The sequence below is a fragment of the Acomys minous genome (assembly GCF_964271855.1).
Source record: "Acomys minous genome assembly, chromosome: 1".
Taxonomy (NCBI): Eukaryota; Metazoa; Chordata; class Mammalia; order Rodentia; family Muridae; genus Acomys; species Acomys minous.
In genome coordinates this window covers 150,039,545-150,054,737 of record NC_140483.1, presented here as the reverse complement: position 1 = coordinate 150,054,737, position 15,193 = coordinate 150,039,545, and the positions used below count along the sequence as shown (strand labels likewise).

Sequence of the window (15,193 nt, the reverse complement as noted above, 5' to 3'; positions counted from 1 at the left end):
GGCAAGGTAGAAAGCAAACATGGTCACAAAGGAAGCATGGCCACAGAATAGGGAAGGCTGAACATTTTCTGTGAAGAATCAGGAGGTATGTTTGTAAGCTTTACAGTGTGTTCCAAGAAATCCATAGCAAACTGACTGAACTGCTAAATGAGCATAGGCTGAGCATGTGCAAAACTAGAGGAACAATGACGTGTTGTTTCACTGCACAGAACTTATTTTTGTATTGTTTAAAAATGTGAAGAGTGGTCCAGGCACAGTGGCACAATCTCTGAGTTCTAGGATAACTGGTTACAGAGAAACCCTGTCTTGAAAACCCAAAACAGGTGGGTGTGGTGGGGCATGCCTTTAATCCCAGTACTCGGAGGCAGAGGCAGGTGGATCTTTGTGAGTTTGAGGCCAGCTTGTTCTACAAATCCAGTCCAGGAAGAGCCAAAACTAGAGAAAACCTGTTTTGAAAAACAAAAGTGAGGACCATCTGTGCTTGCCGTGGCTAAGCAGATTCTGCTCATGTGGTCATTGCTCTCCAGCCTCTGCTTCACAACAACCAGAAGAGATGTGGTCAGGAAGTGAGCACCCTAGTTTCAGAAAGCAATCACTGCTGTTTAGGTGTTATATTACCCTTGGGCTGGGACTGGAAATGCAGAAAATGGTAATTCTACACCAATAAATTTAAGTGCCTTACAACCTTCGGTTACAGCCCAGCCACTGTGTCCATGTATTGGAACCACGACCTTGAGTCTGGTCTCCCAAATGATACAGCAACCAATTCCCAATAATCAAAGTGTCATCTCCATCTAAGCTTGTAGGAATCTTTAAGCCTTCCTGAGGCGCTCTAGGGACTATGACCAAACTTTGTGTGAGGCAGATTAAGGCTGGCATGGCAAAGCGACTGGTCCTCCCCCCCCCCCCCGCCCCCAAAAGTGATGTATGAAAAAGGAAAGCAAGATTGAAAAACTGAAGGCTGAATGAAGATGGTTAAAACTACGCCATAAGAAACAGGCAGAGACCCTGCCAGAGTCCCAGATGATCCCAGGTTGCCAGAGGCAGCTGGAAGCTGCATGTACTGATCTTCAGGCGATATTAGAAAGTGAGACTTGGAAGCAGCAGAGGAGTATAAAGAAGCACGTACAGTACTGGATTCAGTGAAGTTAGAAGCCTCAACCTTTTCTATATGGAGTGTTTTATGCATTACATCCTGGGCTCCACTCTATAATTTGTTAATTTTGACCATTGCTGTGTTTAGTAATATGAAAAATGTGGTTCTTTTAAAGCAGTTGCATGTATTTTTCTTTGCATACCTTAATGTGTCAAATAAATGAGTTCATCTACTAAATTATTTCATACTTAAAAAATATTTTTAAAAAATGAGAACTGCAATGTCAGATATGTTGAAAATACTTTATAATCAATTTTCTGGAATCCTGCCGTCTAGTACAGGAAAACGTTAACAGGGTGGAACATTTCCGTACTTTTAAACAATGAAACAAAATATTTGACCAGAAGATGGTAAAATAATTTTACAAATATAGATTCAGGCTCCTCATATTTTCTACAGAGCAGCTAGACAATAGAAATACTAACGATGCCAGTAGATCTCAAATGCAAGGCCCCAAAGTCCAGTAGTCGCTTACATTGAGAGATTTACCTAAACTATCTGTTAACAGTAACAGCAACAGGCAGAAAGCCCACTTCACTCATGCATGGTGGCTCTCGGTTAAGAAATGGTCGCACTGGCCCGAGCTGTCCTCTGGAAACCATTACTTCTACTACTTCTAGGTTTGTATCCAAAAGTTCCAAATCACCACCAACCTCTGTGGTCAATTTCCAGAAAGAAACAGCAGCGCTATTTTCATAAACTTCCTGTGCCGTCTTACACTGACAGCCATAAGGAAGCAGGCAGAACAGCAAATGGAAGCATCCCCGTCTCACCGGAAATGTGGCGCTCCTCTCCCCTACACAGTGCTGCTGTTTTGAAAGATGCATTTACTGTTTCTTTCTCATAACACACATGATCCACTGTAAAACACATGGGCAACACACCCAACAGCCTACCATGTTTACGGAATAAATACATGAAAATTAAACATGGCACATCACCAAGGAAAATCATGATCTCGTTTATTTTCATGACTGTGCAGGAGGGGTCTGCAAAGGCATCTTCTTCCACGTCATCTTCTTTCAAGTCTCACTTATGTTCAGGAAAAGATTATGACAAGTTCAACAAGCTGATACCCGGCCCCTCTTTATGATCAAAGAGAAATGCCAGTGAGGGGGTTTAAAACAAAACAAAACAAAACTGAGATGAGCAAAATCCAAATAAAAGCCAACACTGTGATTGAGATTTTTCTTTTAATATGCCATGAGATATCTTGATTGTATATTTTCCAAAGTACTTTCCAGCTACATCTCCCAAGCATACAAAGTTTTCTCCCATGTTTGGATGCAGTAAAAGATGCTGGAGTACAGTTCCACCCACCTCCTCTGTTTGAAAGCAACATAATACTAATGGACTTAATGGTAACACGTTCTTATCTAATAAAGAAAAACATCCACAAGTGTCAGGAACCCAGCTTTAAGAGATTTGCATTAATTTTAAACTGAATCAGGTGTGTGTGTGTGTGTGTGTGTGTGTGTGTGTGTGTGTGTGTGTGTGTGTTTTAAAGGCAGCAGTATGACTCACAACTTGCTGATCAAACACATTTCTACTGAGGAAAAGGGAGGGGAAAGGAGACTGAATGCTGCATTTCTTCATTGGCCCCAAAAGTGCTAATTTCACAAAGGGATACATCAAAAGCAAACATGCAATGGTTGTTTTAAATCTTTTACTGCAATACAACAATGAAGTAAACAGTAATTAGACACCTACCAATTTCCCCAAACAAAGAATGTAAACAGGAAAATAACTCTGCCTATATGTGTACAGCTTTTCAAATCATGTTAGAGGGTATCACATTCAATAATCAGGAAATTTTAAAATAGCAGTAATTATTTTCATTTTAAGAAAAAGTCCCCTTTCTACCCGCCCTCAGCACTGAACAAGAAGAACGGCTTCCTTTGCATCAATTTCATATTTATGTGAAGCAGCAACGATGACCATCAATAATTTGGCATTTCTGTTTATAGATGCCCCAATTAGTTTTTTTTTTTCCTTTTCAATTTCAAAAAGCCATTATCCAGTGTTGCCATAAAACAGACTGTAGATTCTAGGTAGCAAAGATTCTTTCAGAAACCAAGGTTAAGTCAAAGGAAAGATAAAGCAGGGCATCACACTAAATTTTTGGATCTAGTACACTAGAAAGAATGAAACCCAGGAAAAGTTACCTACTGCTTAGAAGAATAAAGACCTGTAACGGTGGATGTTTGGTTGAATAGTATTTTACACTGTGTGGATCTGCAGCATCTGCTAATTGAAGCAGACATGCACTGTATGTATCCCTGCCCTAAATCCTAGCTCCCTCCCTCCCACCCCCACCAACCTACTACCATATACCAAATATTGTGGCTATGAGCCCAAGTCACCCCAGACAATCCAGTGAACAAGGTTAGTGTAATGCACTGGTGTGAGTGTGAGGTACAAAAGAGTCCCTTCAGTCTTCATCAAAGTTCTGCTGTAGAAGAAAGTTGGCAGCCAAATTCTCATTCTTCTCACAAGCAAAATATGCTTGAATCACAAGTCCTTCAGGAAATCCTAATGCCTTTAACTGGAAAAGAAAAAAAGGCAATTAAATTGTGGTAGAATGTGTCTGCTTTATATACTAGGGATTGGAGCATAGCCACTGGACACAGAAAATGTTCTTGAAAATTTTACAAGTTCAGCCCCATTTGAATCTGGATTCGTTGTTCAACACTCATAGGGGTAGAATACATTTACAATCACCCAAAAGACTCTTTTTTTAATCTTCTGAGTTAAGGAAATTAAACAACAGGTACTGTGTGTTAAGTACTTTCTGGTACCTATACTGAAAGTCAGTAGCTAACTGTCTTGATTTAAACGTCTATTAGTGTGTAGAAATATAAATATCAAATGGATTGAGTAAGGGACAGTTAAGAAAGGAGAAGAACATGTGGAAGATCTTACACACCAAGTTTTTCTAAAGTAAATGTTTCGTTTCTTAATACAGCTTGTATTTGTCAAATGTTGATCTCTTGCTTCTTTCAACACTTTATATTAGGAAAGTGGTGATCAATTGTAGTACCACTGCATGATGTATTGTGAAATGACAGTGCTTTTTTTATATGTACTTAAATGTATAGTATATTTGAAACACCAATATTAGCTACTTAATCTCATTTATGAAATCTATTAAAATGACCTGAGATCCAATTTTCACTGCTTTTAAAACCTTTAAACACTCAAGTCAACTACCAGCTTACTTTACTACATACAGTTATTCTCAGTGAGATGAATATCCTCCCTATCACAATAACTTTCTATTACACATTACTTAAAGACGACTATTAAGAACTAGAGAAGAACAAAACAACAAACCAATTTAGCACAAGAAGTTATTTATAAATTGAAGTAAAAAGACTCCAAAAGATGAGCTAGTTATCTATATTGTACCCAAGATGAAACTAGGGTAGCTGAAGTAACCATCAAGAGACTGAGGGGTGGGAGGATCCACTCACATACTTCAAGACAAACTGAAGACTCAAAGACACAAATATGTTACAAATATAGTGTCATGCAAACAATAACTAAAAGACAACTAGAGTAGCTGTAGTTATTAGACAAAACTGTTACAGAGATGGATATTTTTGTGACTTAAAAGAGGGGAGCAAGAAACCATAATTATATATATATATATATAAATAAATAACAAGAAGCCAAAAATATACAAAACAAACAAAAAATAACACCGAAGAGAAAAAGCAGCAATTCTGCTGTACCTGGAAACTTCAATGCCATCACTATCAGTAACAGTATACAATCAGACAGAGGACAAGGAAGTCAAAGACATTAACCAGTACTGTAAGGCAGCTGGTTTTAACAGCAGAAGAATGCTTAATAAGAGCAATTACAGTCTCAAGCATGCACAGAATGTGCTTCTGAACAAACTGTATACCTTCAACCATTCAGTTCAACAGTACACACCTTTAATCTCGGCCTTTGGGAGGCAGAACAGGAGGTTCGCTGTGAGTTCAAGGCCAGCCTGGTCTACAAATCGAGTCCAGGACAGCTAAGGCTACAGAGACAAACCCTGTCTCGAGGGGGGGAGGGGGGGAGGGAGGAGAGATAATTCTTAGGAATAAACTCATAAGTAACAGACATTTTTAATTACTACAGCTCTACCACCACTGAACATGACTTGGTAAGAATTAAGTTACTCTCTGAAGGCAGAGGCAAGCCAATCTCTGTGAGTTCGAGGCCAGCTAGGTCTACAAAGTAAGTCCAGGACAGAGAAAACTGGTCTCGAAAACCAACCAACCAACCAACCAACAAAAGAATTAAGTTGCTTTGTTTGAGATGAACTCACTACGCAGTGTAGGCTTATCTTAAGACTTGGGATTCTACAGCTGACCTGTACTGCCCAGGTGCTGGGATCACATGCTCTTCTATCCTGTGAACCCAACAAATGTCTCAGTGGGTGAAAAGTGGTACATCAACAGCTCTAGCACTTGCAAAATGAAGGGAGAAAGATCGTGACTTTAAGAGCATCCTCACTTACACATTAAATTAGACCACTTTACGCTATTATATAGCAAGACTACCTCAAATGACAAACCCCAAAACAAAAATAAAAAAAAGATATGGAACATGTCTAAAATTCATCTCCAGGCTGAGCATAATAAGGGCTGTAGGCCGGGTGTGGTGGAGAAAGACATTAATCCCAGCACTTGGGAGACAGAGGCAGGTGGATCACTGTGAGTTTGAGGTCAGCCTGGTCTACAAAGTGAGTCCAGGACAGCCAGGGCTACACAAAGACCGCTGTCTTGAAAAAAACAAAACAAAAAGAAGGGCTCTAAACTCAGCCTCTTTAAAAGATATACCCCCAGAAACCTGACAAGCTGATCCTGAGATCTGCAAAGAAGGATGGTGGATGCACAATAGACACAATTTTGGAACAAAGCTGGAGCTTTTGATTTCATACTTCCTAGAAATCTGTCATCAAAGAAGTGAGGAATAAAGTACTGGCTCAATGGCTATGAATAAACAAGGATCAAAGGATTAAAACTGAATCCAAAAAAATAACCCCAACACATCCATGCACTGCTGACTTTTTATAACAACCATAACTTCAATTTTTTTTTTCAACAAATGGTTTTGGGATACATGGATAGCCACATGCAAAAGGACAGATCCTCATTCCTACAAATAGAACTCACAGTGGATCACAGCCCCACACCTAAATGTGTGAACTCTTGAAAAACTAGTAAACCTTATTTTCACTTGGATTAAAAGCAATGTTCTATATAATAGCAGACAAATATATAACAAACAAAAATCACAGAGAAAAAGATAATTTACGATGAGAAATAAGAAACCAATCTAAGTTTAAACTCAGAAGGAAGTTAAATCCAGGCATGGGTGAGCACATCTTTAATTTCAGCTGGGGAGGGGAAAGGAGTCTCCGTAAACACAGGGATCTGGTCACCACCTCAAGCCACAGTGTAACAATGTGAAAATGAGGTTAAAAAACAAAACAAAACAAAAAAAAAACAAACAAAAAAAAAATCATGGAGAGAAAAGGAGTTACTGATCACAGCAGCACAAATCTAGTTACTGCAGTGCCCAAACCTGCACTGGTCTATTTAGTGAAGGCGAACAAAGTTAAAATAGCCATGCTTCGTGTTTATTGTACAGCATTCCTATATAATTCCCATAGACACTTATTTAACAGTTTGAGGAAAGTAGGGAAGTAAAAATTGAAATATGAATGATTTTGAAGTAGGTGTAATGCTTAGTGTTTTTCTTACATTTTTCACAAATAAAAACTTTAGTCTATTAATATGCATACTTGATTTACTTAACATGGTTCTTTGCTGCTGCTGGGGCTAACAAATACAAAAGGCAGGGGATGGGGCAGCCACTGGAACAAGGCAACACTGTTTCTGGCGAACAGAAATGCCACAGGTATATGCTAGCAGGATCCCAGGTGCTAGGGGAACCAAGAAACTCAAATTCTTTTTAACGTAAACTCACCCGTTCTATAGCTTCTTTTTCCTGAGGTGTTACTTGGATGTAGTTCATGTGCCCACTTCCAGCTTCTGCAATTCCTCCTCCTCCTCCACCACCACCTCCTCCTCCTCCACCTCCTCCTCCACCTTGAGTACCAGCTTCCTGAACTGGTTCATTTAGCATCTGAATAAAATGCTCCTGGTGTTGGCTAATTTGCTGTAGTTGATTTTAAAAACAGAAGAAATGGGACACTGATCATAACTGTCTTCAGGAAAAAAGCAATCAATTCTAAATAAAGTAGGAAAAAGTTAAGCCAGGCATGATGATTTACTTTAATTCCAGCACTTAGAAGGCAAAGGCAGAAAGATCATGTTAGGCATGCCTGAGTCCCATAGTGCACTTGAATTTAAGTCCAACCCTATCTAAAAGAGCCAGAAAGAAAAAATTTAAGTGATTTTTAAATATTATTATTAAAGAAACATAACAGTTCTGGAAGGTAAATGGAGAATGCAAATTCTTTTAAAACATTCCACTCACATAAATCAACATCAAAAAGCTACTATGGGCTTAGACACAGAAGAGAACTTCTTTTTTGTGTCTCTTTACTTTCCACACTCGTAGGCCATGCTGTGCTGCACAAAACTCAGGTATTTCCAGGTCTGAGCATGAAATATGCCCACAGGGGCCAGGCATGGTGGCGCATGCCTTTGATCCCAGCACTCAGGAAGCAGAGGCAGGTGGATCACTGTGAGTTCGAGGCCAGCCTGGTCTAAAATGTGAGTCTAGGTTAGCCAAAGCTACACAGAGAAACCCTCTCTCAAAAAACCAAAAAGAAATAAGAAATGTCCACAGGTAAATTTCTAACAGGCAGTGTCCCACTAGTAGCAAGCTTATGAAAAGTGGTTTACAAAGTTAAAACTCCCTCTCAGACTCTCGAAGACATCTGAAAGAGGAAATAAACCTTTCCCAAACATAATTAACTAACATAATTCAATCTTTATCTTCAGTATGCCCATCTAGAACACAGGCAAATTATAGTACAAAACCAACAAACGACAACCCCATTTCCCAAATTTATGTGGATTAGTCACCTGCAGCAACTGTGGGTTCTCCCGACCTATCTGCTGCAGCAGAGCTGGAAGCAGAGAAGGATTCTGCTGGATAATTTGTCGCATCTGCTGAAACTGAGGCTGATTCCGTAAAAATTCAAGTGGGTGCCCTGAAACAGATGCAAACATTTTAAAACAAATAAACCAACACGTAACAGGAGATGGTTAAACCATCATTCAGACAGAAAATACTTTACATGACATGACTTGAGTTCTCAGGTGTTATAGAGAAAATAAACCACAAACTCCTCAAACCCTAATGCCTTGCTCTGTAGAAGTTATACCACCAGCAATAAGATAGAACACTGAGATGGCAGCCAACCACAATGCCCTGTGAGCCACCACAGAAAATGCGTGCACACAAAAAACAGCATCCTCTATCAAAATAAAAGGTTATCATGTTATTGTAGTTGCTCACAAGTAAGAAACACATAATACTAGTCTCTGTGAGACTGAGAGACTAAGTTACCTAGTAGGTGACGAATAGGAAATACTAAAATCTAAGCCAGAGCTGTGCCTCCTCTTTCTACTATAATAGAGTCCCAACTGGCTACCAAAATGAGCAAGAAATTATCAACAAACAAAGAAAACAAAAACAGTGTTTTCTAAGCTAACTGTGTATCCGCTAAGATTTGGGTGGCCTTGAAATTGTACACTACCACCACCACCCGTTTTGAGCCAGGGTCTCTATACACCCTGGCTGTTCGGGAACTCTGTTGCATAGACTTGGGTTCCCTCAAACTCGGGTCTGCCTCTGCTTCCCAGTGCTAGGATTAAAGGAGTGCCCACCACACCTGGTCTGAGCTCACCTGGCCATCTTGAACTCACTTTGTAAACCAGGCTGGCCTCAAAATGGCAGATTTCTGCTTGCCTATGCCTCCCAAGTGCTGGGAGTTAAAGGTGTGCACCACCACCACCCAGCTCCACACTACATGGGTACTGAGTCCAAACCATGAAACCATCTTTTCTCAACAGTCGATTAGTAGAGTAAGCTCTGACCACACCGGTGTGCTCTAAAAGCCAGACTGGTCTATCTACTGTGAGTGAAGACACAAAGTAAGGCTTACACAAAGGCTCTGGGAATAAATCTTACCAGTGAAGTACTTCACATTAAATGATCTTACACTAAAAACTCAAGACCATTCGCATCTGAAATAGTCACTTTACCTCCAGAACTCGTTGTTGTTGTTGCTGTTGTGGTCGCTGCAGCTGCAGCTACTGCTGGAGCCTGAGGAGTTCCAGTACTTGCTGCCTGGGGAGAAGGATCAACCACGGCCTGACTTTCTCTATCTCCAGGAATTCCCTGCCAACACAAATTTCAAGCTTTAAGACATCTCAAAAACACATATGCTAAATATTATATACAGCAAAACCTGTGCGGCTCACTGGACATCACTGTGTAAGTTACATGTTTGCTTATTAAATCTTACAAATGGCCCAGGTACAATGCTGTAGTGCAAGGCAGCTCTGTTCCACAGAACTTTCCACTTACTGTCCAGTGACAGCCACGACCCACATCCAATTAAACTCTGAGAACATTAATAACTAAGGCATTCATTCTTCATGGGGCTTCAGGCAACTTTTGCTCCATGAAACATGTGTTTACATGAATACCAGGTGACTGGTGGCCAAGCAAGAAAGTCTCCTCTATTGACTTATGTTTCTGAGCAAATATCTAGAAATTGTCACACATTAAAAGAGAGGGGACTTTCAAAACTGACAAAATAAGTATGAAATAAATTTTAAATGATGCTGTTTCAAGCATTTATCTTTTGAAACTTAAAAGTACAGTCATAGACTTTCTATTTTGATGCACAGGACTTAAACAAAGAGCAGTTACAACTATATTTTTAAAAACTCATCAAATTCTTATTTCCTGTTAAACATTAAGCCAAACTTAAGGAACTGAAAGAACAGTGGCTAAAGGGGCACCTGCAACTGCAGGTACTCAAAACAGCAGATCCAGGGCCCAGACTTCCATTAAATTCCCAAACAGAGAGGTTAATACTGCCTCCTCACAGAGGACAATTAAAATTCTGCTCTAACTAATTCATAATAGATCACACTAGCAACTAGGATAGAAGGTGTCAGTCTATTCAGTTAGCAAGATACTTCTCCAGAGCTTCGGTGGTGCATAAGGCTCTACCTCAAAGAAGAGCCACTTTATAACTCACTAATTAAAGTCATTTCAGAGTCATTTCCAAAAGGTTATATTTTATCAACACAAAATGTGAACATTAGGGGTGAGGGCGGAACAAACTATTTGGCATATAGTGCTCCCCACTGAATTGTTAACTCATCAATTAAAATCTTAATTTCTGTAAGAGTTTGACATTAAGGAGAATGAAGAGACATGTAAAATACACTTCTCACCATTAGAAGATATTCCACAGCTCTGTCAGGGTTGTTGAAACTGGCTCTCAGGGCTGCAATTACTTGTTCTCGTTCATAGCCCATTGACATGATCTCCGTTACCATATTCTCGTAAGACTGACCAGTCACTAAACAGGTGTGTAGGGGACAAGGAAAAAGTACAGAACGCTCAAGAAACATTTCTCCATAATTCCTGACTGTATGATGTCTATAATGTTTCATATCCTGCTGTGTTATGCAAAGACAACTAACAATGTAAAAGGCAACACGTAGTCAAGTAGGCAGAAGAGCCTCGTAAAGTGTTTATGTGCTAACCCTTAGGACCTGTATGTGTGTAGATTAGGTGACATGGGGAGTGAGCCTGCTTATCAACTGACTTTCCAGATGGGCCCAATGTCGTCAACAAAGGTTCTTAAAAGTAAAGTAGGAGTTGGGCATGATGGTGCACACCTTTAATCCTAGCATTGCTTGGGGGTGGTCTCATGTATTTTGATACTAATTACTACTTGCTGTCTTTGTGACCCACCTTTTCATTAATAAAAAGTCATCCCACCTGGCCAGGGCAGAGGAGATAGGTGGGGCTTAAAGAGAGAGAGAGAGAGAGAGAGAAAAGAATTCTGGGAAGAAGAGAGACCCTGAGGAGAGAGGAAGGCCTCCACGGTTTATGTGGAGGAGAAGCACATGGCCGGTGTAGATGGAGAATCCGGCCCCGATGAAAAACATGAGCAAGTATTTGGGATTATGGTCGGAAGATAGCTTGATAGACGTTATTGGAAGCAGATGGCATGGGATTGAGACAGGGGTCCCATGCCTGCCCCACTATGGTAGGTAGTTTAGAGGATTGATATCTGCCCTGCCCCAGGTTAACTAAGGCTATTTTAAAATATAACAAGTGTCAGTGCCTTAATTAATTACTAGCCGGGCCTATAGATAATACATGTTACTTTAAAATAATAAGTGGCACCCAACCGTGTGGCTCAAACCCACGACCCTGAGATTAAGAGCCTCTAAACTACCTCCCATAGTGGGGCAGGCATGGGATCCCGGTCTCAATCCGATGCCATCTGCTGTCAATAACTTCTATCAAGCTACCTCCCACCCATAATTTCATATACTTGTTCATGTTCTTCATCTGGGCCAAATCCCCATCCACGCCAGCCACATGCTTTTCCTCCATCTAACCCATGGCAGCCTTTTTCTCTTCTCTTCAGGTCTCTCTCTTTTTTTTCCTTGTGGCGGTCTTTCTTTTTCTTCCTAAGATTTCTCTCTCTCCTAGCCCCACCTATTTTCTCTGCCCTGCCCAGGTGGGGTAGCTTTTTATTAAGCAATAGGTGGGTCACAGAGACAACAAGCAGTAATAAGCATCACAATACACCACACCATCCCCCAACACAGCACTCGGAAGGCAGAGGCAGGAGGATCTTGTGAGTTCAAGGCCAGCCTGGTCTACAAAGAGTTTCAGGACAGCCTGACAGAGAAGCCCTGTCTCGAAATACAAAACAGCAAGAGTATTTTACTAGAGTGCTTGAGAAGACTGGTTAGAGACGGAACAGAAGAGGTATCACAAACGCCAAATGGGAAGTTAAAGAAGCAGGGACTCAGCCAGGTGTCGGGGGCAGAGGCAGGTGGATCTCTCTCTGTGGGTTTCAGGCCAGCCTGGTCTACAAAGGGAGTCCAGGACAGCCAAGGCTATACAGAGAAACCTTGTCTCAAAAAGCAACAAACAAACAAACAAACAAAAAAACCAAAAACCAACAACAAAAAAGCAGGGACTCAACAGAGCAAAGAGATCCTGGGATGATAAGGCTGAGATGAAATGGTCCAGTGACACAGCCAACTGGCTCTAGCTCTGGAGCTGCAGAATAGTTTACCATTTTCTACTCTACTTCAGTTCTTCCCATGCCTTTCTGACAAGTCTTTACAATGTATGGCTTTCTGTGTGTGAAGTAACGTCTTCAGTCTTATAAATTACTAAACGTATTCGCTAGAAGTGCTGCCCCAGGATAGTCTCTCAAAGAGATGAAATTCTGAATTTAGTATACCCCGGAAATCTTGGGTTGACTAAAACATCTACATTTTTGTCACTACACATGACAAAGGTACCAACAAGTTAAAGCCCAAGTAGGTCAGGACTGATATATAATCCCAAGGGTTGCAAGGTTGTCAAAATGCTGCTGTTAGGGAGCCAGAAACCAATCAAACAGGTGACTGCAACTATCCCAATGCTCTATCTATCGCACCAAAACAGGAGCAGGGATACTAGGCCATAAACAATAAAAACATAAACTCCCATTAATAACGGGAGGGAGAAACCTGACAGATTAGAAAACGGAAATGGACTTTATTAACAGGCAAAAGCAAAGGTTTGGGCAAGAAGGCCTTTTGGTATGTGCCATATAAGCAACAGGACGAAGCTTGCACTCTAGAAGGCCAGCATAGAGGATGAAAACAGGAAGAAACAAGCAAGGGGGAGGCACACAAAACAAACTGGCAAGGTCTTCCAAAGGCGCTTCTGGAGGAGGCCACACACAGACCAAACCTGATAAGACTACATATAAAGTTCACATTGGAAAAGTAATTTCCTTCAAGGAGCATACTTAGCTGCAAGAGGAGATTTTAAAGAATTCAGTATGGAAAATATCAAAGTCTCTACAGTTAAATGACTAATGGTTGAAATACTTCATTTTAAAACTTAATTAGAAGTAAGTGATCATGAAACTGATATACCAATGTGATCTAGAGGATGAAACTGCACAGTCTGAGGGCGTATTTTGTAAGTTAGACACTCACTCACCAAGGGCACTTGTTGCATCCTCAAAAAGATTTGACCGGGAAGAATCTCCTGGTGTACTGTAAAGAAAAATCACAGTTTTAAAAGTATGCAAAATTCATTTAAATTATTATAGGAACTAATTTCTAAAGAATTCTTTAAGTATTAAAGTCTGTGGGAATACCGGTCTCTTAAGAGATTATACCAAAAGCTTTACCTGCAGGGTTTAAGGGGAAAATTCAATCTTAAGACCACTTCTGAGAACCCATCATTCTACGTAACATCAAAAGGACACAAAACAATGCCTTTACAGAAAATATGCTGTGACATATGAAAACGATACTGTAGTGAAAATAACCTACAAAGTCACAGCAAAAGAAATATCATAAGTAGTACATGATAAAAGTATCAGATGTAGAAACCAAATGAGGCTGGCAAGTCTTTCACAGTGAAGTTTAACCTGTAAGTTTTCAATAATAGGGAAAGAAGGCATACACATTCTATAGCAAACACACACAAAATGGCAGGTAGGGGTATACACTTATTCTAACCTAGAGAAAACCAATTTAAGGCCTAAGATCCAATAAGATCCTAAGTTAATCCCCAGCAAAACAAACACACACACGTTCTGTTGAGGAATCAGATTAGGTTCAAAATAAAAGGATGACAAACAAAATTATAAAACCCCATAGAGATGCTGACAGTGGAAATAAGAAACCACATGTGTATATATGACAACGTAGAAGTGAAGTCATCTACAGGAATGAAGAGGACAAATGGGAGGAGCAATGGAGGGTGGTTATGAGTGGAGTTATGCTCAAGGTACAGTATTTATTTATAAATATTAAGTATCAAGGCAATTACACTGTCTACTTTACTTTAGTATCCCTGAGTGTGTGTGTATATATGTGCACCACATGTGTAGTGCCTTGAAGGTCAGAAGAGGCGTTAGATTTCTTGGACCTGTAGTTACAGACAGTTATGAACCACAACTTTAGTTGTGAATTACATTTATAAATACATTTGTGTGCATGTGTGGCACACATTTGTGTACACCGTGTGGGCAGAGTACACAGGAGGACAAAGGATGTGCACGGGCCGCTTGCTTCTCTTCTACCACGTGGCCAAGTGAATCAAAATCAGGTTGGACAGCTTGGAAACAAGTGCCTCTACCTACTGAGATATCTCATGGGTCCTCATTCCAGTTTTAAAAACAAAACTACAGCCAGGCATTAAGTTCATATTATCTTTAAAAAACAAAAAAATCATTTATTTATTTTTATTTTATGAGCATTGGTGTTTTGCCTGCATGTGTGTCTGTGTGAGGGTATCAGATCTTAGAATTACAAACAGTTGTGAGCTGCCATACGGGTGCTGAGAACTGAGCCCAAGTCCTCTGGAAGAGCAGTCAGTGCTCATAAGCACTACACCATCGCTCCCAGCACTCAGCACTTACAAATCTCTCTACACACTAAAGACTGAGTTGTACTTTAAACACTATTCCTCAATCTTGATTCACTCTCACTTCTTCCTAAATTACATAGACAATCACTAAGTGTATCAGAACATCCCCAAAATTTGCCTGTGTATTAAAAAGCATGCCCAGACCAGAGAGACAGCTCTTGAGCAGCAAGCTAGAGGACTTGGGTTTCATCCCTGGGTACAAGGAGAGACAACTCCCACAGTGTACTCTTCTATATGCATGCCTCGGGTGTGCACGCACACACATACAAAAATAAAAATGCAATAAAAATTGTAAAACACTTGCTCTTAGAAGTTGTACAATGCTGCTTTATAGTGCTTAGCTTGTGTCAATTTCAG

The 15,193-nt window shown here is 40.3% G+C and overlaps 1 protein-coding gene across 1 annotated transcript in view; it reads right to left on the bottom strand.

The window, feature by feature from the left end:
- Nucleotides 1-2,330: 2,330 nt before the first annotated feature.
- The window catches only part of RAD23B (RAD23 homolog B, nucleotide excision repair protein), a 39,236-nt gene continuing 26,373 nt past the window's right edge, over nt 2,331-15,193 (bottom strand). The window contains exons 5-10 of the mRNA XM_084783174.1: nt 13,397-13,452; nt 10,603-10,730; nt 9,397-9,532; nt 8,212-8,339; nt 7,145-7,336; nt 2,331-3,701 (exon numbers count right to left, since the gene is read on the bottom strand). Coding sequence (XP_084639300.1) covers nt 3,588-3,701; nt 7,145-7,336; nt 8,212-8,339; nt 9,397-9,532; nt 10,603-10,730; nt 13,397-13,452 — 754 coding nt within the window. The 3' untranslated portion in view covers nt 2,331-3,587. The remainder of the gene's footprint in view (nt 3,702-7,144; nt 7,337-8,211; nt 8,340-9,396; nt 9,533-10,602; nt 10,731-13,396; nt 13,453-15,193) is intronic.